At 39.8% G+C, this 28000-nt stretch overlaps 4 protein-coding genes across 4 annotated transcripts in view; 1 reads left to right on the top strand and 3 right to left on the bottom strand.

Moving 5' to 3' along the window:
• The window catches only part of banp (BTG3 associated nuclear protein), a 44293-nt gene extending 41168 nt beyond the window's left edge, over positions 1 to 3125 (bottom strand). The window contains exon 1 of the mRNA XM_077569239.1: positions 2978 to 3125. The gene's annotated coding sequence lies outside the window, so the exon portion shown is untranslated. The remainder of the gene's footprint in view (positions 1 to 2977) is intronic.
• An 873-nt stretch (positions 3126 to 3998) lies between these two features.
• Positions 3999 to 9249, bottom strand: LOC144053104 (cilia- and flagella-associated protein 20-like). Its single transcript, XM_077567169.1, has 6 exons — positions 9017 to 9249; positions 7973 to 8052; positions 7774 to 7885; positions 7480 to 7668; positions 5235 to 5347; positions 3999 to 5168 (listed from the first exon to the last, which is right to left on the bottom strand). The coding sequence occupies exons 1-6, from the start codon at positions 9098 to 9100 to the stop codon at positions 5126 to 5128; spliced, it is 621 nt and encodes a 206-aa protein (XP_077423295.1). The 5' UTR covers positions 9101 to 9249; the 3' UTR covers positions 3999 to 5125.
• A 646-nt stretch (positions 9250 to 9895) lies between these two features.
• On the top strand, positions 9896 to 16765 carry ces2b (carboxylesterase 2b). The gene is made up of 13 exons (XM_077567167.1): positions 9896 to 10105; positions 11174 to 11366; positions 11460 to 11601; positions 11797 to 11930; positions 13687 to 13840; positions 13932 to 14036; positions 14828 to 14926; positions 15033 to 15176; positions 15256 to 15333; positions 15419 to 15566; positions 15638 to 15787; positions 15873 to 15945; positions 16041 to 16765. The coding sequence occupies exons 1-13, from the start codon at positions 10030 to 10032 to the stop codon at positions 16225 to 16227; spliced, it is 1683 nt and encodes a 560-aa protein (XP_077423293.1). The 5' UTR covers positions 9896 to 10029; the 3' UTR covers positions 16228 to 16765.
• Positions 16766 to 17119: 354 nt separating this feature from the next.
• fbxo31 (F-box protein 31) lies at positions 17120 to 27978 on the bottom strand. The gene is made up of 9 exons (XM_077567168.1): positions 27594 to 27978; positions 25450 to 25521; positions 23541 to 23617; positions 23289 to 23456; positions 22988 to 23062; positions 22763 to 22872; positions 22294 to 22447; positions 20061 to 20422; positions 17120 to 18481 (listed from the first exon to the last, which is right to left on the bottom strand). The coding sequence occupies exons 1-9, from the start codon at positions 27976 to 27978 to the stop codon at positions 18259 to 18261; spliced, it is 1626 nt and encodes a 541-aa protein (XP_077423294.1). The 3' UTR covers positions 17120 to 18258.
• Positions 27979 to 28000: the final 22 nt, after the last annotated feature.

Genomic DNA, 28000 nt, shown 5'->3' with positions numbered 1-28000 from the left:
TTTTCGCAGATAAGACAAGTCAGAGCAATAATATAACTAAGTAAAATATAAAGAATTAAAACATTTCTACTTCATGATTTTGCATAATGCTGCAAATCTATTAATTGTGCTGCTCCTCCTAGTCTGCTCACCACGGCCACTAGAGTGCATTATAATACAACTATGTAAACAGAAAAGAAACATAATAGTTTCACATCTACTGTGACGCTGTAATATCACCAACAGTCATTTTTCAGAGGATAAAGAATACATCTCTGTGAGTATTGCTATATTAGCTGTCTGCATGTGTTGCTCCACTATTTACAGTAGCTATTGTTTTTAAGTGTTCTAAAGCCACAATTAACAATTGGCAGGGTTTTTCCTGTGAACAAAATTCAGAGGTGGCCACCTCCTAATTTGCTCGCCACCTCCAGCCTGAGCCACTGATATTGCTCAACACAGCGCTCCATCTGTGTTGACTAAGCTCGGCAGGAACGCATTTCAACTGCAGTTGCAGTGTTGCGCCACTATGGAGGCGCTATATCAACAGCAGTGCACCGGAAAGACCTGAAGCAACAGCCGAAGAAGAAACAGATTTCTTTTTTTCAACTTTAATGTACCGAAGAAGAAACAGATCTTGGAGCAATCATTGCACACGCCCATTTCCTTGTTGTGAGGCAGAGATGGCGCCCTCCATCCATCGCCAACATCATAAAAACACAGTATATAAATAGACAAAGTGTTTTACAACAACGCTGAACTATATTTACAATTTAATATGTACTGTACTAGTGGATGAATTTTTAATGATTGGAATTAAAAAATAGCAAAAATGAATGGCAACTTTGTATTCATATGATTTCTCATTTCTAATTGGCACCAATACGATACCAGGTATCAGTAGTCACCCATCATGGTAAGAGTGATACCACCTCTGCCTCAATTTGAGCCAGGAAAAAAACGTGTTTTCAATCATATGCTGGCATTATGTTATGCTAGTATATCGGGGACTTTCTTCAATTAGCTGTTTGGCTGGTTTATATACATTTTTTATTCTCTTTGTTTCATTTGACAAAACAACTTCAAGTTGCATAAAATGGATTGTGGCCTAGTTCTTGATTAATCGATCACTATTTGCCAAAGTACTACTTATTGTCAAGTGACCTGAATTGAGTTCACTACCACCGTGCAGGGATTGTATCTCATATTTGCACACACAAAAAAGCAACTCTTTAATTTTAGTAATTTGTAGGCCTACTTTGCTAAATTAAATGCCATAAGGGCTTTTTGCCTGGCTTTTTCGAGGTACACCAGGTACTCAGTCATGTTCCAGAAACACGTTAGGTTAATTGATGCCTACAGGTGTAAATGGTTATGAATGGCGTTTGCACATACCCCACGATTGACTGGTGGCCAATATAGTGTGTCCTTCAATTTCAAATATCAAAATCAGGTGAAAAAAGCTCCTGCCCACTCAAATTTGAACCGAATGCGAAGGGCTGCAGAAAATGGAGCACTGACAATTACAGTACACTTCCTCCATGATTAATTTGTGTATTTCCAAAGATTTTGAATACAGTGAACTGTTTTAACATTTCAATGTATTTTTATGTTATAGTGCCATTCCTGTGGCCCCCTTGCCACAGAGAAGGAGTATAAATGCATCTTTGAAACGCAGTGTAAAAACTATACTTTTATTATAACGTATATGATGATCAGCTCATCAGAAGGACTTAGTTCCAGTCCCACAGTGGACAAATGTAAATAGAAACTAGTTGTTGGAGATGCTGGTGTTGAGGTGCCCTTGAGAAACCACTAACCTGACCCCACTAACTTTTTTGCATCTCCCTTTTGTGCAACATTGCTCCTTGCATGCCTGCGTGTGTGTGTGATCTGGTTCTCTCCGTGGTGTGCAACATAGACAGCATATGTGAGGGATTATAATGAATAAGAGTTGTAACAGAAAACTTGACCATGAGACCTGACTTTTGTCACAAAAGATATATTTCAAATTCAAACTAATATACCCACCCCACCCCCTACAAAATTTGAGTTTGAAATCAATCTTCTATGACACCTCGTATAACAAACTAAGGGGAAAAGTACTGTATAGGGGTTAAAAATAATATTTATTTTATTTTAAAGACGACTGCATACAACATGAAAAAAAATGCATCTCTGTGGTAATATTTACATCATTTAGAAATATAATGCACTACTGCATCGTCACTAACGTGTTTAATTAATACACAACATCACGCAATATGCACTAATGTTGACCGTGAACATGGTCAACCCCGAACAAGGGATACATAAATGATACATTTACAGTAGGTGAGGAAAACAATCGCGTTTATTTGATCTTAACTGTGTACTATTATCTCCTCTGGAATAAATTTGAATTTCATATTCATTCAAAAATCGAACAAATTCGGTAAAAGCATCTTTTTTTACGCTCTTGAGCCAATTACGACATTAGCTTGTTGGCGCTTTCATTGCACGGAATCTTGGTAGACGCGAAATATTACTAAGGACACATTTTTACGCATTTTAAGGATGCTATCAGATAATGCATGGGTAGATGAATGGATATTATGGTCTTATGATCAAAACCAAGATCGGTACTTTTTGTAAATGACCAGCTAGATAGGAACGAATCGCCTCATCTTGACATTTAAATAGATTAGAAGAGAGTAAGTAAGCCATTTTACGGTGAATCTATTTGGCATAAAACCGTTCGGTCTATATTGATGGCTTATACGAAAACGTTAGCACTCGTTAGCTGGCGCAAAGTCGTGTGCTAATGTTAAAGCTGATGCAAATGGTCCAATAAGCTAGCCTGGTGGTTAGCATGCTAGTTGGGCCTAAAGGCCACAAATACATTGTACGATTGTAAAAACCTGTGCGAGGAAATAACGATGAGCTATTGTTTTAAACGGATTAATTTCCTCACTACTGGCAAACAAGTTGTTCGCCGTCCTGGATCGGCTTATATTACCGTGTGAATGATGAATTCTCGTGTTGTTTGTCGAGGTTCCGATAACGGCGTCGTTCCTCGCGAGAGATGAGCCAGTGGCGTAGCGCGCCTGCTCACTGGTGCCAAACACGCGTGTTGCATTCAGGGACCGTACAGGCTCGGTGAGAGCACTCTTGCCTGGCCACTGCCGGTGTACCAAAATGATTTAAAGTTTCATTGATTTCTACCGAACAGGTGCTCACTTAACGTGTCAAGTATGATTAATAAAATAAACAATCTGCTCATATCATACATTTGTTCAAAACAATATGGGTGAATTAAATACAAGTGGAAATATCAATGTTAAAATTTATTTCATGAATAAGCTGTTTGGTGAACAGTATAAACCATAAGTGATCATCTTTTGACATACACATTGGGTTTTTCTCTTGTTTCCTCATCAGGAGGTAAGGCACGAATTATGACTTGAGTGTCTTTACTCGCTGTTGAAAAGTGAAGCCACCGGCGGCCATCTTATGTTGCCATTCACCAAGGCCAAACTTGAGAGCATTGATTTCTCCACTGCGTTTTCACGTTATGTTCTGTCTCTATGGCAGAGAGTTGTACTATTATGTCTGGGAGAAGTGCTACATGTACATTTTATTGCTACAAAAAAAGCCTTATTTTTCTCTTATAAGGTATATCTACGGGTACTACTTAAGATTCGTCTGCATAATGATGTCAGAGCCATCAACAATCAAGTGAAAATAAAGCCCATCAGGAAGAAAAAAAATGGCTGTGAAATGTAAACCTTGAAGTTCGCTTTGTGAGGTTCTCATTAGTTCAGACAGCGATCCTAGTGTAAAACATGCCCTGGTAAGTGTTTTCATCCGGGAAAAAATATATAAGTAAAAAGTGACAATATATGATGTCTGCCCTCTGGCTTCAGCCGCAAGGGTCCTTTTGACAGTCCAAGTCAGTGGGTAAAATGCAGGCTCTATTTCAGACCTAGGCAAAGTACCACATTTGGCCCGTCCGAAGTCTCTGGCCGACCCTCATAGGAACCAGGAAGTCAAATCAAAACACAAAATAAGCTGTGCTTTTACTTTGAAAATTGTGCTTTTATTTAATGTGCACGAGTGTGGACGCTATTACAAGCGAGGTAGCGAGCAAGAGCTATGACTTGTTGCAGTGTTGCCAATTTAACGTTTTTGCTATACGTACAGTATATAGTGACTTTTCCTACCCCTCTAGCAACTATTTTTTCAAAAAAATAGACAAGCAAAAAATGACAACAGTGGTCCTAATGTTGACAACATTCTTATTTCCTGCACGGTATAGGTTAGAGTGCCAAGAAGATTTGGCTGGATACTGTATGCAAATCTACAGTTTCATACTGTACATATGAGTGTATTAAGTCATAGGTCCAGTGATTGACTTCTCCAGTACAGTATAGCTGCCGGAATGCTCCGGTGAAAAGACTTGACACTTTTTCTGCCTGATGAAGTCCTCTGTTGTGTTTTGGGTCATTGTCTCGGACTCTTGTTGCATGACAAAGCTTCTCCTGATTTGTAAGGATGCATTTTCCTATAAATTTCCAGACAAAATGGTTTTGTGGACTTTAGAATTCCTTCTGATGATACCATCATGAGTTACATCATCAATAAAGATTAGTGAGTCCCTTCCAGAAGCAGCCATGCAAGCCCGAGCCATGGCATTACCTCCACCATGCTTTACAGATGAGCGTGTGTGTTTTGGATGATAAGCAGATAATTTCTTTCGCCATACTTTGGCCTTTTCACCTTTCCTGAGATTAAGATTAAACTCTACCAAAGTGATGGAACTGGGATTTGCATTTGGGTTTATGAAAATATCTTTGACATTAATGTTTAAGTCAGTATTCCTGGTCAAGGTACATGATGACCTTTGTTGGGTAAGAACTTCATTTTAGTACATAATTTACCAAAAAGTAGACATTCACAAATTTCTAGTTTTAAAATGAATGTGTATTACATTGATTCATAATGTAAATCAATCCTAGAGTACACAGAGGTGTGATTTGTTTTAAAACATAAATCCAATAAATGATACAACTAAATAAGAAACGTCTTATATTTTCAACTGTGAATATAACAGATCTTTAACGTTAACCTAACGGCTACACAAAAAATTGTTTTGCTCAAACTTGCTTCAGGTCGGTCGGGGTGCAGCAGGTCGAGGACCTCCCTTTTTGCTGCAAGAAAAAAACAAAGGTTAAAAACATGTAATTATCCAAATGTCCATTTATTTTCTTACCCACCTTCCCTCCTGTTTCTTGACAGGAATAACCAGTTTAAACTCAGGTGGGAGCTCATCCTCCGTGTATTGTTTATCGGTGAAATATACCCTCCTAATGCGACAATTAGCATGAATCTGAAAGAAAACCAGATTGAGATAAAAGAGACAATTAGGTGTTTTTTTTAGATGGGTTGTACAGGTTCACTACTATCATGTGTTCCCTACATTAAAGTGAATTTCTCATTTTGACCCATCACATTGCATGCAGAGCTATTGAGTGATTCAGATACCTTCCTCAAGAGCAGGGAATGCAAGAGGGAAATTGAACACCGGGGACCCTAATGTGTTCTAAATCACAATTCCACTTTTAAACAACTGTCCCAAAAGGTGACCAAGAAAGTAAATTAGCTCACATTGCTCAGGAAGAAGTGTTAGGATAAAATGGTGGAACCAGCATGGAATATCCTAGAGTTGTTTAGGCAGGACGAAACCAATAAGTGCAGATGGCGGGAGGAAACAAACAAACCCAACAGACTAATGGATGCTGCAATTAATCATGTTCTCGCATAATTACTCAGTTTCTTTGTTGAATTTGAACAGCAAGAGGTGTTTCGTGCATTTTTATCTGGTAAAGAAAAAATAGCAGTTGACCACTTCTAGGTTACCTATGATGTGAACTGTGCGAACCTGTATTGGGTTCTGTATGTTGTACTGCAGCGGTCAGCAGCAAGCGTCCCTCAGGCCATAAATGACCCACCTTCAATTATATCTAGTCCGCCAGATGACATTGTGGTCTTGTCTCTGTATATTATAATGAGCCCTTCTGTTTAAAATGTAATTTATGCTGCTAAAGGCACCCAACTGGTCGCATAACCCATGTGACCATGTACAGCACTTCAATGTAGAAGACTAGAAGTAATGTAGAAATATATATTGCTGGTAGCACCAGGCTATGTGTACATTAATCAAAATTAATCGGCCAATAAAAAACAATATAGAGAACTAATGTATACACCTCAAAAACGTAAATTTGCGGCCCTGGATTCCTCTGGGAGCTTCGCACTCAATCAGGTGAGAGGGATCCCTCACGGCATCTTACGTGGCCATGACGTGCTGTCATCTGGCCAGGAATGATTGCTGATTAACCTCAGCTTCGCAAAGAATTCATTCAATTTTGGCCCGCAATTTAATTGTTTGGAAACAAACTCGTACAGTATCACTTTTTTTTTAAACAAGAGAAAGATTGAGTGTAGGTCAAGGAAAACAAAGGTTGCTACAGAAAGAGGAGAAGATGGAAAATAAAGACCCCAAAAATGGGGATATAGCATATTGAAAGGCGGGGCTTGTTCCCATTCAGTTGAATGTAACCAGCGCAGTATGCACACTGCTTGAGTATATTTTTTATCACAACCTTCACCATATGAAATTGTGAATATGGTTACGTTAGTATTGTTATAAAACACAATATAATGGTACCTTAGATACTGTATTTGTATTGCTTGGTGGCATGCGGCTGTGTCTCGCTTTCTTAAAACCTGGAAATTGTTCTTTTGCCTGTGTGAAATCTTCTATACATTTGATTTGTGATGTCGCCACATCTTGCATTCAAATTTCTAATCGCCATAAAACTGGCCCCTGGTGAAATTTTGTGGTAAAACCTTCTTGAGTGTTCAATCACACAGTGTGCCGCAGTCCCTTCATGAATATAGATTACAGGGGTGGGCAAACGCGGCCCTCGAGGGCCGGAGTCCTGCAGGTTTTGGATGTTTTTCTTCTCTAACACAGCTGATATATGATCAGCCCATCAGCAAGCACTGCATAAGCCTGATAATGATCGTGTTGATTGGAGCAGGGAAACATCCAAAACCCGCAGGACTCCGGCCCTCGAGGACCTAGTTTGCCCACCAATGATATAGAACCAGCCTCAAAAAGAGGTGTGAGGGTGTGATACGAATAGACTACCTCACACTCAAAGCAGTTAAGACATGGTGTCTGCACTTGTGTCGTATTTTGTTGTTTTTATGTTTTACATTGGTTGACTTCTTTTTACACAGTACGCAATCAAGAATGTAAAACAAAAAGGGTTGTTGCTTAAAAATGCGAATCACCTTCTCATTTTTCCTGTCATTCTTGTTTCACGACAATTTAAATATTAGAACGATGGTAAAAAAATGTACCCTACCTGAATTGATTGTTCAGTCATTTCTATGTGTACAAGTATTACTTTCTATAGGTTCTTTGGGAGTATTTAGTGATCACACACATACCTGCACCCGCTGTGTCTCCACATAACTGGTTCCATAAGCCCTCCTGGTGATGTCTGCCAAGTTGAACTGAAACTGGTTCCAGCGGTCATCAACACTTATTGGCATAGTGCACATAAATGAATTCACTTGCGTCTTGCTGTGGTGATTACTTGCACGAAATCGCCGGCGTAAATTCTGATCATCTAACACCTGGAAGTGGAAAGGGGAGTAAACCGAGAGAGTATGGCTCACCATGAATAGCAATACCGTAATTACTGTATATAATCAACGTGTGTAAAGTGCATGTTTCAGTGCCTGGACTTCAAAGCTGAAATATTTCCTGGTTTTCTTGACGATCATCACAAGAAAAGGCATTTTGATACCAAGTGTCTGCCTGGGGTCAACGGGACACGTGATGTAGTTGGTACTGTAGAAGCACAGGGTTGTCAAAGGTGACATCAGTTGCGCAGTGGTGCACTATTTCTGAAGATTTGAGTTAAAACATCAAACTCACCTAACGTTTGAACCCTCCACCTCCAACACGAGCGAGTTGATGTCATTGTCTGTAACTCGTTTGATATGACCATTCTTCACCTGTGAAACACCCAAAAAAAATTATGCTCAACTAGCTTGAGGTATGACAATATTTTAAATTCTTTGTTTAGCAAGAGATGTTCATAAATCCCGATTAACATAAAGGTAGATGTTGAAGCTAATGATTATCACACTCATATAGCTGCATTACAAATGACCCAAATACATAGAGGAATGGATGATTTCATGATCCTAAACTAATTATGAAAATGCTTAATAAATGTATTCGCTGCACATTATCTACACACACAATCACAGGCAATATCATACTTACCACTTTGCACTCATTTTGTATTGTACAGCAGTATTATTGTAGTACAAATGCACTGTCTATATTTATTGCTTGCAATAGGGCTGCTCGTTTATTTAAGAAAATAGTAATCACGATTATTTTTGAAATCCCTATTAGGACGATCATTTATTTTTGTTACAAAACAAGACATTTTTTAAATGTAACAATATTAAGACAAAATATTAAGACAAATACAATTCTTTAAAACATTATAATTATGCAAGTTCCTTTTGGATGAAACAACATTTATTAAACTCTTTATTTTAAATAAAAAAGGTGCAAATGTATACATATACACAACTGAAAAATTTGTAGTATTTTTTTACCATATACCAACATGCAAGATGTTTATTTATTTATCTATTTATTTTTAGCTTCGATTCAAATTAATGTTAATCCCCCTCCTGCTGTTTTGTTTTTCTTCGTTGTATATTATCGATAAGAGTGTATATGTGTGAATATTACATCAGTTTACCGACCACCCCCTGTGACCTTATCGCCCAATTGTGACAATAGATAACGGGGTTTTGTTCATGTTTATTCATGTAATTGTTAACTTCGGCAGTGAGTGTTCCATAATGACATATTGCATAGGCGTCATAAAACGTGCTGCAGGGAGTTTAATAAAATAAACAACTAAACCCAGCCCACCGAGATGACCAACTGGCCTACCTTTATATCCCATATCTGAAGAGGTTTGCTGCCGATGCTATATAATATAGACAGAAATCCACCTTGAAAGGTACTTCTAAACATGTTGTGCGTGATCGGTGCTTTTTACCGACCCGATTGGGTCAGACATCCAGAAGCACGTTTGTTGTTGTGTGTATGCTGTAAGGTCCGCATGCTTGGCAAAAGCACTCAATCAAAGACAGTCACGCACACGTAATCAAAACAAGCACACCTCATACCTTTCAGCCACACGCCGCGCGTCTTGATGGCATATTCGTCATTGTTTCCTTAGTTAATCCATTTATCTTCGTAATATTTACTTGACTCTGGCGAAATTTGACAAAACAGTAACACAGGCAGCATTTTTTCATTTTACTTCCAAAGCTTCGGTTTTCAAAGACCAACATAATAATTCATCTACCAGTGGCGAAAATTATTGAGGCGAGAGAGAGAGGGAAAAAAAAGTAAAGCTGCTTAAATTCCCAAACTAGATAACGCCAGCCCGCTGTAGCAGCGGCTAAACTACGTAACATGTGGCGGCCATGTTGGGGAGGACGACGTTCCCGCAAATGCAATGCATGGACATTAAATGAAGTCATTACCTGCTTATTTCTCAACCAATTTTCATGATGTTTCCATTTTGTCAACGCCAAAGCGTGTACCGTCATCACATAACTTTATGTCTAAATATCATAAATTTGTATAGCCTACTATTGGTTAGTCAACCTAAAATAGACTATGTGTATCTTATATTCTGGAAATAGACTCATGTTGCACAATGAAAGTATGTTGAGCAAGTTGAAGCAAGGAAGGAAGCATTGAGTAAGTTGAAGAGGGAGCGGGGGCTGGGGTATTGTGAATTCTGGACGAGCAGGTTGCACTCTCTTTCTGACAATAGAGCAACAAAGGCACCACAACGCAAGTGTGCGCAGAGGGCAAAGGGCAGCTGACTTGAGTGCAGCTCTGCACAACGCATCAAGCACAGCGTTGACGTTCACACGACCAGCCGCACCATGAAGTTCCGTGGAGAGGAAACGCTTTGCGTTCTTTCAGCACTGTTGTATTTCTGTGTTGCAGCAGAACGTGATGGTGAGTGACATGATCAGGACAACCATTTCATGTGAAACTTCATTTGAGTATCTTTCATTGTTTCCTTACGCTACATGGAATTTCATTCAAATATCTTAAAGCATAATCTACTGCAGTTGATCTTCCTTGTGTTTTGCCAATCCAGCAGCAACCAGTTACATAATATGATTGTTTTTCTTCTCACACTCATGCAGAAACAGAATTATCTGTTTTTATACTGTCGTTTTTTATGTTTTGTTACTTTGTGTGATGACAGATGCATAATATTCAGGATTAAGCGAAACTATTTCCATAACAATATATATTTTTAATCACAGTAAGGAAGTCATTGCATCACAAAAGGGAGCAAACCGGGACACCAGTCACCTATGTACCACTAACCTGACTTGCGCAATAGGAAGTTGTGGGATTTTCCATTACTGTGCATCTGTTCACATCAATCATGCATTGACTGAATGAAGTTTTAAACTGACTGCATGTTTATTTTACTGCTTCATAATGTTCAAAGTGTGAAATAGTCTTAAAAAGATCAAACCAGTAAATTATGTATTGTCATTATGAAGGCATATTGTTTGGTTTCTGCTCTAGTAATCATTTGATCAGTAGCCTACTTTACTGGTTCTCAATCCCGGTCCTCCAGTACCCCTATCCAGCCTGTTTTCCATGTCTCCTTCCACCAACACAGCTGAGGATTTATCAGGCTTCATGCAGAGCTTGCTGATTAGTTGATCATTTGGAACACCTGTGTTGCCTGTGGAAGGCATGGAAAACAGGCTGGATAGGGGTACTCGAGGACCCAGTTGAGAACCAATGGCCTACTTGACACCTCTATTACTCCAGTGGTAACATGACCTGCAGGGGGAGGTTTGTTTTGTTTTGTTTTTTCACTTACGTCACCTGATATGCCTTCATAGCAACAAGTCCAAGCAGCAGTCAGTGATATCAAGTCAGATGATGTAACATATCAATAAATGAGTTCAGATTTGCCTTACTTCAAGTGTGAGTTGGCTGTTTATGATCGATTTTTAATTACATAAGGATTCTGACTCTGACCTTTGACCTTGACAGCACCCGTTGTCCACACGGACCTTGGCAGCCTGAAAGGGGAGTATGCAAGTGTAAAAGGGAAGGAGACGGGCGCCTACGCCTACCTGGGTGTCCCATTTGCCAAGCCACCTGTCGGCCCTGGTCTGAGACTGGCTCCACCCCAAAAAGTGGAGGCATGGCAGGGAGTGAGAGATGCCAGCAAGCAACCACCAATGTAAGAATTACTGTGCTCCAATTGTGTGATACTGCTCTTGGGAGAAATGTGTCATCTCTCACTTTTATATATGCAAACAATTTATTTCTTCAGGTGCATTCAACATAGACAGTTCCTTATAGATCTGCTGCAGATGATAGATGCCATAGCAGAAGAAGTTCCGGATGTTTCAGAGGACTGCCTTTACCTCAACATTTATACTCCTGCAAACAGAGCTCTTGATGCTAAGCTTCCAGTAAGAAATATCTGCTGCTACAATTCGCTGCTAGGGAGGCCTCAATAGTTATTCAATTTTTTACTACACAAGATTCAGTTTGAATGATGATGTTATGACCAGTTTGACTGTCCTAAACTACTCATATCTAGAGTGAGTTGAAATCTGACCTAAACCTGTTCAGAATGTATTTGTGGCTCGTTTTTGTTTGACCAGGTCATGGCATGGATCCATGGTGGAGGCTTTACATTGGGATCAGCTTCAATGTATGATGGATCCGCCCTTGCTGCTTACCAGGATGTGGTTGTGGTGTTGATCCAATATCGCTTGGGAGTTTTGGGCTTTCTCAGGTACACTGACATTTTTAAAGTAGGAAATACAATGAATCCATCCGTCTTATAAACCGCTCATCCTGGTTATAGGATCGTCAGGAGGAGCCTATCTCAACTGATTTTGCTGTATACACACTTGATTGATCGTTTTGGTTACCAGATCACCAAACATCCAATCATAGTCACATTCAAAAAAATGTGTTAAGGCAGGGGGGGTCCAATATTTTTTTTATTTGAGGGCCACATACAGAAAAACGGAAGGATGCAAGGGCTACTTTAAAATTGTCTTCATTTATGAAACCCTAATCAATCAGGCAAGCAATTATATATAGTTTATATTTTCTAGTAATTTTGAAAAATTGCTATATAACAGCTTTCCGCTAAATGTGATAACGCAAATAGAATCGGATTTTCAAGATTTTGGGGTGACCTCGGTCCTGTATCCCTCTAGACTAGATCCACCCCTGCACTGGAAAAGTAACCAAATCTTATCTCCAGATTCTGAACCAAAACAAAAGCAAACTGTAGTAATCTGACCATTTTTCAGTTACTTGAGCATCATTAATGTTCTTAACTCTTTGACTGCCAAAAACGTTAATGTTTAGTAAAATCCTACGGAGTGCCAAAGACGTTAAAAGACGTTTGTTTCAAAACAGAGCATTTGGGTGAAACTAATCATTTTCTATTGTTGATTACTGAAAAACGGAACAAGGTAGAAACTAACCTTGAGAGTCCAATCTTTCATTTGGTAGTATGTGTGTTTCCATAGTCCAAACACAACATTTTCTGTGGACCTTGAAAGATCAGACAAAATGCTTAAATCAGCTGGCACTGGCGACATCCCGTTTCTGAAAACGTCTGGCAGTCAAAGAGTTAAGTTGGAACTTGATGCAGAGCACAGAGTGGAAGAAATAGGGAATTTTAGAGTTTTGAAATTGTGTATTTATTTTAGTGGTAAATAGTTTCCTGTATTTGTATCTTTTCATATTAGGTAAGCTCTACAATATATAAATCAATTTATTCGTAGGTGCGACACCTATTTTATTGACACCCTCCTTTCTCACGCTGCCCACTTTCAGCCTTTTTTTTTTCTTTTTTACTTGCCATTTTTAGCAACAGTATATGGCGCGAGCCGTTAAAAAAAAATGGACGGAGGGCCACAATCCGCAAATGGCCCTGGGCAATAGTTGGACACGACTGTGTTAAGGTTTTGCATGGTTGATGACCCAAGTGCAAGGAAGCAGGAGGCAAGACAGGAGTGCCCTCCAAAAATAATTTAATTTGAAAAGAACAAAAAGACAACCAAGGTACAGAGTGCATTCAAAAGACTAAAATCAAGTCAAAAAAATAAGATTCAAAGTAGCAAAGAAACACTAAGATAAGGCTCGACACGTGGACATGATAACTGGAACCAGGAACCAATGATGTCATGACACCAATGGGCAATTTAGCATGTATGTTGATGGACTGGAGGAAATACCCAAGAAAACTTATGCACGCACAGGAAGAACATGCACACTTGAGGTAGGACCAGATTAGATTGCCTTTTTGTATGAGAGTCTGCAAACTCAAGTGGATTGCAGTTGATATTGTTCTCTTTCCTAAATTGTTCTTTTCTTAAAACCATGTCAAAGCTGCTGAGGTAGTTTTGTGAAAAATCGAAGTGTGGACGGACTTTGTAGGATAGTTTCTCACCCCAAATATTGTATGACCTTAGAGGTGTTTTGATATGTGAGCAACAATCATAACTTGTGGTCATGTATATCTTATATAGCACAGGAGATGAGCATCTGCCTGGTAACTTTGGCCTGCTGGACCAGGTTGAAGCCCTCCACTGGATCCAAAAGCACATTGCCAACTTTGGAGGAGACCCAGCCTCGGTCACCGTTTTCGGCGAGTCTGCTGGTGGAGTGAGCGTTTCCCTGTTGGTAAGAATTAATCAGCTGATATGTCAGCATTCTGATATTCTTTATTGTGGCCACAGGGGATTTGATGCACTGATTTGGGTTTTATAAACAGCTTCTATCACCATTATCCAATGGCCTGATCCATCGAGCCATTGCTGAAAGTGGAACTGCTGCAATGGATGCATTGGTGTCAAATGATCCTCTACAAATAGCACAGGTTGATTCTAATTCTAAAATCCACATAGTGTGGTGTCAATATACAGTGCCTTGCTAAAGTATTAGCTCCTCTTTGACTTTTTGACCTTTTGCCTCATTTCAGGTTTCAAGCATGAAGATATAATAAAAAAAAAAAAAAAGGTGACAAATCAACACCAAATGCCACATAATTGTAAAGTGGAACAAAATGTATATGCTATTTTAAACGTAACAAAACTTAAAAGTAGAATGCGCAAAAATATTCACCCATATACACACACACACACCCCCGAGTTAATACTTTGTAGAACCTAGAATCCTAATAATGCTTTAAACCTCTCCACAACTTAATCCCAGAACTGCTTGCTGTGTTCCTTAGTCTTCATGATGTTTTTTGCTTCCCAATATTCTTTCCACAGACCTCAGAGAGAAGATATATTTATACTCAGATTAGTTTACACACAGGCGTACTGTATTTATCATCATCAGTCATTTTGGTCAACATTTGGGTTATTCAGAAATCATCAGAGAACTTCTCCAGTCAGTTGGCTGCACTCAGAGAAAAGGGGGTGACTAATTTAGCACAACCTTCTTTTCAGTTACTTATTTGTGAAAATAAATTTAAAACTGTTTTAAACAGTGGATACATTTCCACTTCACGAGTGTGTCACACTTAGTGATTCTTCACAAAAACAAAAGCCAATCTTTGTTTGAACTTCAAACTTTGAAGCCTGAAATGTTACAAAAGGTTAAAAAAAAATCAAGGGGCACTGTAAAACTTGTAACTGATGAATTCTTGTTATGCATCTTCAGGTTGTGGCTAATGCATCTGGATGTAGCATTGAAAGCACACAGGCGATTACTTCCTGCTTGAGAAACGTTGATATTGACGCTCTTTTGACTTTAGCACAGGTATGCAAAACATATCAACTCAGAATTAGTGTAAAAGACGAACTGGTGTCAAAATTCATGACAGGCTGCCCTGTTTTTGTCCCTTATCTAAAATGTCTTTTCTCAGGACCCAACAATAAAACTTTCTATAAATGCAGATGGGCATTTCCTGACAAAACCAATAAACGAGCTATTGGAGAAGCATGAAATTCAGAATGTCCCATTCATGACTGGCGTAAATGATCATGAAAGTGGCTGGTTAATTCCTACCGTAAGTGTGACAAATATGTTCCTGCAATCTCTAAACTCCACTCATTAAAATCTCATCACATCTTCCCTTTTTCCTACAGTTCATAGCTCCTCCAAACTGGACTGAAGGAATGGACCGGGAGCAGGTTGCAAACACAATGTCATTCTTCATCTCCAATGTAAGACTCTTGAGTCTTGATGCTATAGTATTACTTTCCTTCACCATTCTGACTTTTTCTTAAAAGTGCCATTTATGTTTTTCAGGTCAATGAATCCACCGTCATCGATTTGATGGTAGAGGAATATATTGGAGCTGGAGAAGATCGTGAGAAAAATAGAGATGGTTTTACTGAGTTCTTTGGGGACTATTTGTTCAACATTCCTGCCCTTAAGGTTGCAAATGTTCACAGAGGTACAATGAGTACACAAACATTTTCCATCAATTTGTGTATGGCAACCTACTGTAGACTCTTCTATTTGTAGATGCAGGTGCCCGCGTGTACTTGTATGAGTACCAGCATCCGCTTAATTTCTTGAGGGCAAAAAGGCCAAGTTTTGTTAAGTGTGACCATGGAGATGAAATTCCTACAGTTTTCGGGTTATGCTTTACAAAACACCAGATTCGACTAAATGGTGAGACCTTCTTTGACATGTTAAAAAAATAGGCAATGTTTACTTAGAGTAGCCTACAGTGTTTCACCAAGGCTCTTTGTTTTAGCTACATGCCTCGAGGAGGAAGAACAACTTAGTCGAACGATGATGGCCTACTGGGGCAACTTTGCTCGGACAGGGTAATTACCCAAAAGTCATTTTTATTTAATGCAGATATAATCAGAGTGAAACAAATAATAAGACAAGCTTGTCTGTACTGTTTGCATTCATGTAGGTCACCTAATGGAGATGGCCTTGCTCACTGGCCTATATATGGAACAGAAGAGAAGTACCTCGCAATAAGTGCAAAGGAGCAGGTCACCTCTCAGCACCTGAAGAAGAATCGTTTTGTCTTTATGACTCAGATCTTCCCAGAGAAGGTTCGACTACATCAGGAGAAGATGGAGCGCAGTGAACTTTAGAAGATTTGCATTTGTTTCCCCTTTTTTTAGCCTATCAGCTTCAGCTTGCATCATTTTGATTCATTCATTAAAAGACAGTGTGTAGGATTTAGTGCCATCTAGTGGCTACCACCAGAGGCTAACAATGCTCATTCTTCTCCTTCATGTAGCATAGCAGATAGATGGCGGCGAAACATGTCTCCTGAAAGGTGCGATGCGACCTACTGTATGTAATATATTTAGCAACTACACGACCTACTATACAATTTTTTATTATTATTATTTTTTTTAGATACAACTTTTTTTCATATTCAAAATCAAATATTGGAATTAATAGTTGTTGTTTTTTTTAATGAATTATCAGTTCACCACTCGATGGCGCTAAACACTACACACCGTTTCTTTCAAGTTTTAATGCAGCGATTCTTTGCGACATACAATAAGCTAGTTGTTAAACTCATTTTGAGTGTTTTAACCAAGCAGCACGATGCATTATGAGAATTATGTCCCAGTCCACTTCTCAAAAATTTTAACATTTTAATTAAATCAATTAAACAATTGTGTGGCATGTTTTATTCTTCATATTAAATATCCTTATGTAAACACAATGAAAATGTTGTACCTCAACAAGTGACTGTAGAAACCTAACGTGTGAAAAGAATGGCTTTTTGGATAATACTGTCAATTATGATAATGGTGTAGTGTAAGATACTAGATGTGCAGTTTGATCCACAATATTCATGGCACTTGTGATAAAAATCTATTGTAGAAGCACATTGATTACCATATAATGTAAATGTCTACTACTCAGTTCAATTGGTACGCCTTCATTGTCAGCAAATACTCCAAATGAGCCCTAAAGGTGAGTACAAAGCAATGCAAAGATAAAATCAACTAAACAGCCAGATGCAAATAACTTGCAGATAGGAAAATTTATTGAACCATATATTTTGGTTCAGATGAACAAGACAAAAGCTCTTTTTTTTCCTGCAAATGTTAGTATAGCTGCAGTCTACTACAAATATGCTGCCCAGTGTGCTCTTTCTTTAGATATGAGTTACTATACTGCCCAGAAAATTGCACTTGTAGTAGAAAAGCTACTGGGCAACCCCTTCAAGCCATAACAAGACATACATATAATATACGTACACATAGGTGGCATAGGATGAGATGATGTTGGGAGTTCTGTAATGTCCAGCTAGACGTGGGAAAAAAAAAAGTTGTGGACGGGGTAAAAGGCAAACATTTAAAGAGCAAACGTGATACACGCATAAAATGTTGTATCTCGCAAAAAAAAATAAAAATACCAGTAATAACCTGATACATTGAATGAATCCAGTGTACAGTGAAAATATTATCACTAAAGCTCAAAGAGCAAGATAAATAAATAAATTAACCAGGGCTACGCTCTTTGATAAGAGCAATTCTTTTGCCAACTGTAGCAAAAACGCCCTGTTATGAGACCCATATTCTTCCTATTGAGCTAGCTTTCAGACTGATTTACTTTAATTAACTATGACAATATACAGGCCCGAGTAGTGTCCTGTAATTCACAATTTTATGACAAATAGTACCTGAGGAGCTGTTCTATTGAAAATCATGCCATGTATAAAGTAAACTGAAAGGCATACTTGTTCCTAAAAATAATTTGCTGCAAAGCCAAATGCGAATAAAATGCAGCATGTTATTGAACGTAATGGGCACTGAATGGAAATGCATTTCACACCATTCCCTTCTCAAACGCGACTAAGTACAGACATGGTTGTAGAATCAGAGGCACATAAAGTTTGATCCATAATAAGTGTTATTTAATATCGTATCTCGTTTCACCTGGGGGAAATAAATAAACACAGCTGTCACCCAAGATGGATCAATGTGGTAAAATTGCCCTCATTAGACGGTAAAATGAAATGTTTGAGAAACATAAAAGGTAATGCCACTTTCTAATATGTACCTCTGTGGGGATGAGCGCGAGGTATAATGTACTGTATATATTTATTATTATTCTTTTGACGTATTGTATTGCCAGGAAGTGACTTAAAGTTTGGGGCCTCATGATGTCCAAGACTGCATGTTGCGCAGCATGGCCTCAAATCGCTCCAAGTTTGGGGCATGTGCATGGGCCAGGTGGTCCGACAGGCGAATGTAGAGACTGAAAGACTTCAACTCCAGCCAGATGAAGCCAAAACGATCCTGATCGAATAGCACAAATAGCCCTGGGGTGCGCTCTGGACTTGTGAAGCCATGCCCGGCGATGAGACCTGTCCCATAGAAGCTGCGGTGGATGCACACAAATATGGAGGATTATTTTTTCTAATTCTGTTCACAAATTTGAATACATCCATCTATTTTCTTAACATCATTAAAGGTCATGTGTGAGCTAGAGCCTATCCCAGCGTGGAGTGTTTATTGGTGCGAGGTAATCATTCAAGAACATTTCTGCTGTATGACTGGCAAGTGGCAATATGTGGATAGCTTTATTGTACTTTCACAGAGGATAAGAATTGCTCAAAGGACATCTCAAATGTCTCATTTACTTCTCCTAGACCAGGCTTTACCAATTCCGGTCCTCGAGGTCCGCAGTCCTGCAGGTTTTAGATGTTTCCACCCACTAGTACACACCTGATTCATATAATCAGCTCATCAGCATGCCTGATAACAATCCTGATCTTTAGTATCAGATGTGTTGCTAGGCGGAAACATCTAAAACCTGCAGGACACCGGACCTCGAGGACCGGAATTGGTGAACCCTGTCCTAGACAATGGAGATGTGTGATACAAACTGAGACCAAGACACTGGGGGCCTCCTGTGCGATGCCAGGTGGGGTACGTGTGACTCCAGGGAATAAGTGTTTTTTTGTAGTACATTAGTGTACATTTTGTAGTACATTACTACAGTGGCCCTCTCATTGTCAAAGGCTGCACAAGGAGTATTAGCTTCTCTGCACAGGTGTTGCAGCAATTTTATACACAAATGATTCTATATAAATATAGTCAATACTGACACAATATTTGTATATTGTATATATTGTAATCTCGCTAATCTGGAAGTGGATATTTCGTGTGTGCGCTGTCCGCAAACAGCGACGATAATGTTTTCTTCCCGTTTTAAACTCCTCGTTATTGCTATGTTTATGCAAGCGTTAGATTGGTGCTCAGTTCATTTATTTTACATCCAGCACGTTATTAGACAGCTAAGGGGTCCTTCGGTGCGCCATCTTACACCAGGCTGCTTAGTGAACAGCTAAAGCAGAAGTGTCCACTGTCCATTTGTCCAAATTTTTTCATATGAGGATTTGTGTTTAATCCAATTTTTTTTTTTTAAATTTATTTGTGTTTTGCGTATCTAGAAAATGCTACAGTATATATTTATTTGTAAGTCTCACCTCTTTTTTCTGACACCATCTCGTACTTTGACCATCTCCAAACATTTTTTTTAAATTGTGTCAAACTGAAAAATGGATAGCGGGCCGCAAATGACCCCTAAAAGGAGGAAGTATTGAGTCCGTTGGTCTTGCGCGGCAGTATTCTTGGCAGTTACGACCGTGTGCACATACTATATGCGGCGACGTAGTGAGAAAAAGAATAGTAACGGAAAATAGTTATGACAAAATGTCATTTAGCATGACGGTGGTTAAAATAACGTTGACAGGCTGACGATTGACGGACTGCGCCCATGAATTTTACTGCCGGCCCTAAAATAGCGGCTGTAATTTAGCAATGACTGGTTAAAATAATGTTGCCAGATTGATGTTTGGCTCCGTGTCGAATGACAGACACTCAAAATTCATTGACGCACCCACCTCTGCTTGATAACACATATAACAGTTATAATATATTTCAGATGTTCTTACCATTTTCTGCAAGAGCGTGGGTACACTTCATTGCGAGCCATGACTCCTAAGGGCAGGACGAAGGGTTGGCTAACAGAAGAACCAGACTGTGAACTTGGACCTGGCTGGCAGCCATCGGAACCGACGCTATGATCGACCTCAGCCACTTTTGCTGCGGCAGCATCCGCGCAGGGACCTCCTGCGGGGACTCTCACTGTGGCAGGGGTGCCTTCCCTCTCTTGCCTCTGTACTTGTACATGTACCCCCAATACAAGGCGCGACAGCTCCTCTATATTGCGCTGATGTTCCAAGTCTGGAAGGATGAGTGGCTGACTCAGGTCAATATCCAAAGTCAGTTGTCCAGCAGGAACGTTGGGGTCTCCCTGCACACATTGTACAAAATACAGTCAACTTTGGAGCCCCTCTTGACATCTCCGCTGGTAAAAAATACCACGGTATGAAGTTGATAACTCCTCATTATTGTGTATTGTAGTCACATAAAATATTCAATTAGGTTGAGGCTTTATCGATAAGATTATATTTCTTGTGTTTAAGACACCAGTGTGAATTCTTAAGGCTCTCTTCACACCTGTGGACCAAAAGACCCAGTCTGCACATTTGAATCCTTTAGAGTTCACTTTGGCATTTGTATCATTTCATCAAGTTGCGCTACAAAAAACATCTATAATGTAATGCCACAACTTTATTAGATCAGGGAAGAAAAATTATATAACCAAACCTGTAGACAGTGGACCAGGATCAACTGTATCATGCAATATGCACCATGTGTCATTTTCTGCTGTACTATGGAATTTTTTTAGCTATCCAAACTGCTTAGCATTGCATAAAATGGAACTGCATGTGTTAGAAAAGAGAATTTCTCTTCTTGGGTTGACTACAGTACACTCTTAGAAGTAAAAGTTGTTGTTAGAACCTTTTTAGGTTCGCGGGCTTGTCCTCATAAGAATCCTTTTTTAGTTCCTGTTAGAACTATTTATGAAGGTTACACCTGGAATCCTGTTGGGTCTGATATTACAGATCCCCTTAGTTACCGACCGTGCACAAAGGAAAAACGAGGCAGAAGCTGTGCTTTGTTTCAATGCAACCGCGGCTGGGGAGAGAAGGGGAGACGTGAGACGTTAACTCACGCTCGGCTCCGTCCGACTCCCTCTCCTCCCCCGGCCACAAGTCGCTTTTAGTACAGTTAAGTTTCAGTTTCATTTTCATATAAACATGGTTAAGTTTCTGTTTTCATATGTCATGGAAAAACACAGAACAGTTTGAGCAAGTTGAGCCGCGCCTTAGGCGCCGCCTCTAAACGACAGTTGATAATATAAAAACATAAAAATATATACAGGATATTCTTTAAAATACACATAATGTTAAGACTACTGTTTTAAGCAACTTCACAAATCCTTCCAAAGGGTTCTACCGAAAACATAACGGGTTATACCCAGAACCATCTGTGAATGGTTCCACCCAGAACCCTGTATGAGAGGTTCAACAAAGTACCCTTTAAGGCAGGGGTATGGAACCCTGGTCCTCGAGAGCCGCTGTCTCGCCTGTTTTCCATGTCTCCCTCCTCCAGCACACCTGACTCATATTATGAGCTCATCAGCAAGCTCTGTAGAAGCCTGACAACGATCCTGTTCCTGTGTTGGCGGAGGGAGACATGGAAGACAGGCAGGACAGTGGCTCTCGAGGACCAGTGTTCTTTAAGGGCTTCATACCCTTGGGGTATGATTATAAAATTTGAGTGCACTGTCTGGTGAGAGAAAGGCCTAATGCCCATAAAATCCAAAATACAAATAAATGTTTTGATATTTTCAGAGGTTGAAATTGACAGTATGTGCATGTAAATTTTGGTGACCATTCATAGCATTTTTGTGTCATTAAGCGATGTTTAATTTTTGTATATTTTCAGTTATGCTCATATTTCAAGCACAACTGTACATACTAATTCTCTCACATGTACACTCACGTTTTTTGTTTTTTTTTTGTATCTTATGCAACGAGTTAATTTGCTTGCTCAGGATAAGGATGTGTTTGTGTGTGAACAACAGTAAACTGGCCTAGAGGGCATTTACTAATGATTGACAACAGAGGTGTATGCTGGTGGAAAATCAAAGTGTGTGTAAAGAGTTAGAACAATCCGGTATTTTCGCTGTGTTCTAATATTATTCATAGTAAATAAATAAAGGCAAAAGGCCACAGCCAGTTTGCTGATGGGTGAGATAGTAGAGGTGTGACTCACAGTGAGTTTGGTGGCCCTTGCCGAGGTCCCGTGAAAGCTGAGCATGACAATCTCCAAACCGTGACTGCCATAGGTGCCTTTAAAGAGGCCTGGCCCAATCAAGTCAGAGGGCATTGCAGGAGGTAAGTAGATCCGCCGGTATGTCAGGCAGTTGCTGACAAGAGAAAACAACAGAGATTGTTGATTGACTATGAAATGATCCTAGCCTATAGATAACTCACTTCTTGTTAGACTTTAATCAGGTAATAATGTCCATACCAAGAACCACACATGCATATTATGAACAGTATCTTAACAGTAACATAATGACATCCATGACATGGCTGTCACAAGGTTGCTTTCTATGATCTAAAGCAGAATTTTCAGTGATTTTAAAATATAATGCTAAGCAATATTAGAATTTCAAATCCAAAAGTCATGAGTCAGGCAGTGTCTGATGTAAAAACCTGTGCATGCAAATGTTGCATACTCGTATTGGCTGGTGTAAATGAACTTCATCAGGATGAGCTCCTGCATATGCTCATGGAAGATTTCTTCCAGTGTCCGACCCCATTCTTCCTCCAGCCATGTCCTGAACTCCTACACAAACACACAGACCATCTGAATACTCAAGCAAATGTTTGGTAGTTGAAGAAAATACAAGAAATGATCATCCCAAATCAGAGGAAGTACAGTAACTTTTGATTTGACCCACTTCCTGTCTGCCTCCTGGCATGCGGTGATGATCCGTCTGGTTACATTTTGTTGAAAATTCATCCTTCCTGACAATCTAAAGATTACAACATAGAAAATTAGTGAATTTTCACACCTTGAGGAATAAATGTTTCATTTCTAAGGTCCCTTTCTTTCTCGCCTCCCCTCTTTCTTTCTCCCCCCCGCTCTCTCTCCCCTCTCTTTTTCTCTCCCCGCTCTCTATCTCCCCACTCTTTCCCTCTCCCCTCTCTCTCTATCTGCCCCCCTCTCTTCCCCCCCCCCCCCCCCCATTTCTCTCTCACCTGGATGTCTCCTTTGTGGGGACCCTTGTGCCCATACATACACTCCACAGTGGCCTTTTTGCTCTCCCCCATGTGGATACGAAAGAGAGGCCGTCTTCTCATGGGATCCTCCACACGAGGGTCATGTGGTGGCAAATACATCCAGCCGATGATAAATGACCCATCAACCTTGGAAAAATGTACTTGTCAAACATCTGCAGCTAAATATTGCAGTTCATAAAGATTTCCATTTCATACAGTACTTAGGCTTACCACAACATTAAGTAACCCCCCATAAGGGCCGATGTCAGGCTGCCATAATCCCAAAATGTGTCTGTACGGATGCAGCACTGCAACACAAGAACACAAAGCACCGTAATCAGCACATCCCAATAGTGCTGTGCACACGCTTTCCACAAGGGCAGACTGTATTTATATGTTTTTTTTCCCCCCCTATCTCAATTAGTAAAGAGTTCAATTTGTTGGAAACCTCTCGGGAATATGTGAGGGGATTGCGTTTCCTTCTGCCAGCTTGCTACACAAAACACTACAGAGAGTATGCATCTCATGTCTCTATTTCTGGCCACTAAAAGCATTTGCACGTCACACAGAGAGCAAAACACTTTCAATCACAATTACACTAACAGTAGCACCCCCCCCCCCCCCCACACAAAAACACACAGGCCCTCGTGCTGTAGCCATTAAATCAGGCCCATGCACATACGGTGTGTGTACACGTCTTTATAGTCCATATGGTCGTAGTCCGGAAGGAGCTTCACAAAGAGCCCAGACTTCACCCGTGGGTTAACACCTGAACAAGCACACGACACAGGCATGTAGACGAGCCACAGATCCAGGTGCGCTCTCATCAACAAGGCACTCAAGTGAATGTGAACACAATGTGCTGAAAATGGAAGCTAAAAGACTAGGTTAGGCTAAAAGACATATAACTAAATGATCATATTTATGTCGACAATTCAATTAATTATTTCTTCTTTTTTTTTTAAGTTATATATTTTGATTTCCAAATAGTTCAAGAGAAACCATTATACCTAGGGTTGGCAACCTTTCCTGCCAAAAGAGCCATCTTAAGCCAAATAAACAACCAAAACATTTAAAGATTGCGATGATGGAAACAGTGTTAGTGTTAGTCTAATGTACTGAAGGCCTAAGAGCTAATTAGATTTGCAACAAAACAGAAAAATATGCAACATCTAATATGTACAGATTCGTTTTCTTCTTCCTTTTGCCTTCCGTTTTTGGATTTGCTTTTGTAATTTTTCATACATTTTTAGACTTTTCTAACTTTCTGTCAAATTTCTGCCATCTTTGGCACTTTTGTGGACATTTTATTTTTGTGGATTTTTTCTCTTTTGTTTTGGGACATTTTATGGTTACTTTTTGAACATTTTTTTTCCTGCCTTCTCTCAAATCAATTTTCCGACTTTTTTTTTGGGTGGCAATTCTATTTACATTTTATGGTAATTTTCGTTATTTCTTCTTTCGCATTTTGTTCTATGTTTTCTTTTCTGCCTTTAAAAGAAATACAATTTCTGACTTTTTTTAGGCAATTTTATGTACAGTACATTTTATGGTAATTTTTGGGGGGGACATTTTTATAGTTACTTTTTGAACATTTTATTTTATGTGTTTTATTTAATAAATGTTTTGACTTTTTTGACAATTCCAAAAACATTTATTCCTTTTTGGACATTTTAGGTATTTTTGAACTTTTTCATCCATCTTTTGTCTCTCTTTTTCTAACACCTTAAAATTTTGGACTGACATTTTTTTTAAATATTTAATCATTCGTTTTTTTAAATCAAAATAATTAATTCATTAAATAAATATTTTTATCAAAAAAAAAAAAAAACGGTTTGTAAGAAAAATATTAATTTGTGTTAATTGTTTTAGAGCTCCAAAGGGAGGCACGGGAAAGGGACTAAAGAGCCACATATGGCTGCAGAGCCGCAGGTTGCAGAACCCTGCACTATACAAATAAAGCTCCAAAGTTAAATAAATAAGAAAATTATGGCACTTTTCAATAATTTTTCTCCAACCAGAATTGCTTTGTGCTGGTTAGGGGGTACTTGGCTGAAAAATATTCCACAGCGGGTACATCACTGGAAAAAGGTTGAGAACCACTGCCCTGGACATTTCACTATAAACTAATCTCACTCACGTTTCGCATAGAGGTCTCGGCTAGAAACTCCGCCCCCTTCCATCTTTCTCAGATCCTCCTTCATGTGGAACTCTGCAGAGAAAAAAGATACATTACAAAAAATATAACCACATTGGGTTATATTAAGCACTGCGGGATTTTGTAGGCTACATTTTGGCAGCGGTATTCAAAGCAACATCTTAATCAAGTGAGTTAGACGAGAGATATTTTAATGGCAGCAACGCCACCATCAGGAGACGTGACCCAAATAGACAGTGTTGACACACTGGGGGATTTCAGTAGTTTCTGAAGCCTTGCAATCACAAATGCATAACATGCTACAATGTATTCAAACTGGTTAATTTTACACAGTGAGAACAAAAGAGATGGAACATGTCTCACAATTTATTGGCTTACATTCCCCTTCATTTTGAATCTTGACATGACCAAGAAATGTTAGCCTATTCTATGTATACAACTGTGTGAAAGGTCAGTTTGGAGTAAGTTTCTTCTGCTCCAGCTGTGTACAAATAAATGTCTATAAAGACATACTTGGATGAGTGTGGAAGAACGATCAAACACCTTTGGGAGGAACCAAAACAGAGCTGGTGAGTCATTAGGTCAACTCTATTTCAAACTTCTCTGCTGACTGTAAGCTGCTCTTGCAGGAACTCAGTATTTGCTTTAAATTTCAGTTTCGACAAGTGTAATAGTGTCTTAATACTTTTGGTTATTCAGTGTATTTTGGAACAGTAAGAGGGTCTTCACTGCATCTGAACTAGATCTCCAGAATAGATATTGGAGTGTGTTAAGAGTCTTTCAGAAAGACTTTCCTTTTCTAATTCTGAATCACGAGACGGCTACTCAACGACTGGTTACAATTTCCATGGTACAATGTGTGCAAACACACTCTTACATGTTGTCAAGTATTGCTGTCTTTTTAACAGTGTCAAACTTTAATTTGGATATTTTTCAACAGTGTACAGTAAAGTACTGACACACACTCCTGTAGTGAATAGGAACATTATTTCATTAAAAATATACAAGGGCTGTAACTATATTTTTTATCTAAACCGGTGATTCCCAACCGCTGTGCTGTACTCAGAATGTGCTATCCAATTTCTCTAAATGGACTCTATGCACACAGCAATTCCCACTCGCTGTAAGGTGGCATGTTAACTTCCGGTCTGTATTAAACGCATAGCGGCAACATGGTAAATGCATTCAACTCAAAACCCAGTTGACAGCTGGCTATGCTAAGCAGTGTTGGCTATTTTCTCATCGTTGAATATAACTTTTTAATACCATTCCCACTTTGAAAAGTCTTAACACTGAACTATTGAATATACTGTGAGTAGTACACAACCCAGAGCTATTACACATTTAAAATGTACAAGTTATTTTTCAATCAGCTGGCATCCAAGTTACTTGTAACATACTGACAGTGGAAACGGTTATGCCAAGTCTCCTTTCCACAGCAAATGCTTAGAATTGCCCTGTCCAAAAAATATTATCATCTTTGTTAATCTACCCATGCCAGTGAGAGGCACAACAATTACATGCATAGCCCCGTCAGAAATCTATCTAGCCTTTAGGTAAGCCTGCAAAAGGTCCAATTAACCTGAGTATTATCCACCTGTCGTCATTCATATCGCAGAATAACAGCTTTTTGCTCCACTAAACAGGGCTACATGTTCCACTGAGTACTTGTGAATACAATTTAAACGCTATCCACCATTCCAGACTACTTGTTGGGACATTTTTGTTTGGTGATGTGCCGTAATATTTTTCTCATACAAAATATGTGCCTTGTCTTGATGCAAGATTGGGAAACACTGACGCCAAAGCGGAGGACCCTTGCACAGACCTGCAGACAACTGCGGGATTGCTGATATGAGGGCCCGTAAACAAAGTCTGCCATTCGCCTTTGCTTTGTTTTGACAGCGGCGTGTCGGGGCTTCTCGTTTCCGATCAATAGGCAGGCCTCTAGCGGCCAATGAGGGAACCTAAAAATGCCTGCAGGGTTCCTAATATTTACGCTGCAGCGGCTCATCGAACTTATTGCACGGAAGAATGTCACGTCGTGTGAGGTCTACGCGATGTAGCAACAAGAGGTTAGCAGCAGGCCGTTTAAATTATCTCAACGCCCGCTGCTGTCTTTATACCTTCCATGCAGCGCCTTCTCCAGATGGTTTCTGTGTTGAGGATTTGTCTAAATTTCTTGCAGACGAGGGCGACGTTGGGTAACGCGGTCCCCGGTAGCAAGGAGAAGATCTCCACTAAAAGCTCCGGTGGTAGTTCCGACAAAGACTGCGGGCGCGTGTGTCCCGTGCGGTCTAGCCCGCCGCGGTGCACCCGGCTCGGCCCTGCAGTGTTGACGCCGCTCGCCGGGCCCCCGCAGCCGGCGTCGCTTCGTCTCTGGCCCACGATCCGCTCTTCCTCCTCGTCGTCCATGTCCGAATCGCTCGCCTGGTCCTGCTGATTCTGCCGCGGTCGCCTCCGGCACCTCCGCGACTGACCCACTCCGCACAGCCTGGCACAAACAGCCATCCGTGGTCAGGAGACAGGCGAC

This window comes from Vanacampus margaritifer, chromosome 6, assembly GCF_051991255.1.
Source record: "Vanacampus margaritifer isolate UIUO_Vmar chromosome 6, RoL_Vmar_1.0, whole genome shotgun sequence".
NCBI lineage: Eukaryota > Metazoa > Chordata > Actinopteri > Syngnathiformes > Syngnathidae > Vanacampus > Vanacampus margaritifer.
The sequence above is the reverse complement of the archived record's forward strand: the minus strand, read 5'-3'. Positions and strand labels throughout refer to the sequence as shown.

Bases quoted from the DNA above. Each gene is read 5' to 3' on its own strand.
- LOC144053104 (XM_077567169.1), bottom strand. From the start codon at position 9,100: ATGTTTAGAAGTACCTTTCAAGGTGGATTTCTGTCTATATTATATAGC. The intron at 5,348-7,479 runs GTATGTGTGTGA...GTTTTCTTTCAG, and splicing joins TGGAGACACAGCGGGTGCAG to ATTCATGCTAATTGTCGCAT. The intron at 5,169-5,234 runs GTGGGTAAGAAA...TTTTTCTTGCAG, and splicing joins GTCAAGAAACAGGAGGGAAG to CAAAAAGGGAGGTCCTCGAC.
- ces2b (XM_077567167.1), top strand. From the start codon at position 10,030: ATGAAGTTCCGTGGAGAGGAAACGCTTTGCGTTCTTTCAGCACTGTTG. The intron at 14,927-15,032 runs GTATGCAAAACA...GTCTTTTCTCAG, and splicing joins CTCTTTTGACTTTAGCACAG to GACCCAACAATAAAACTTTC. The intron at 15,334-15,418 runs GTAAGACTCTTG...TATGTTTTTCAG, and splicing joins TGTCATTCTTCATCTCCAAT to GTCAATGAATCCACCGTCAT.
- fbxo31 (XM_077567168.1), bottom strand. From the start codon at position 27,978: ATGGCTGTTTGTGCCAGGCTGTGCGGAGTGGGTCAGTCGCGGAGGTGC. The intron at 23,618-25,449 runs GTGAGTGAGATT...CTTGTGTTGCAG, and splicing joins CCGAGACCTCTATGCGAAAC to TGCTGCATCCGTACAGACAC. The intron at 22,448-22,762 runs GTATGCAACATT...TTCTCTTGTCAG, and splicing joins ATTTACACCAGCCAATACGA to CAACTGCCTGACATACCGGC.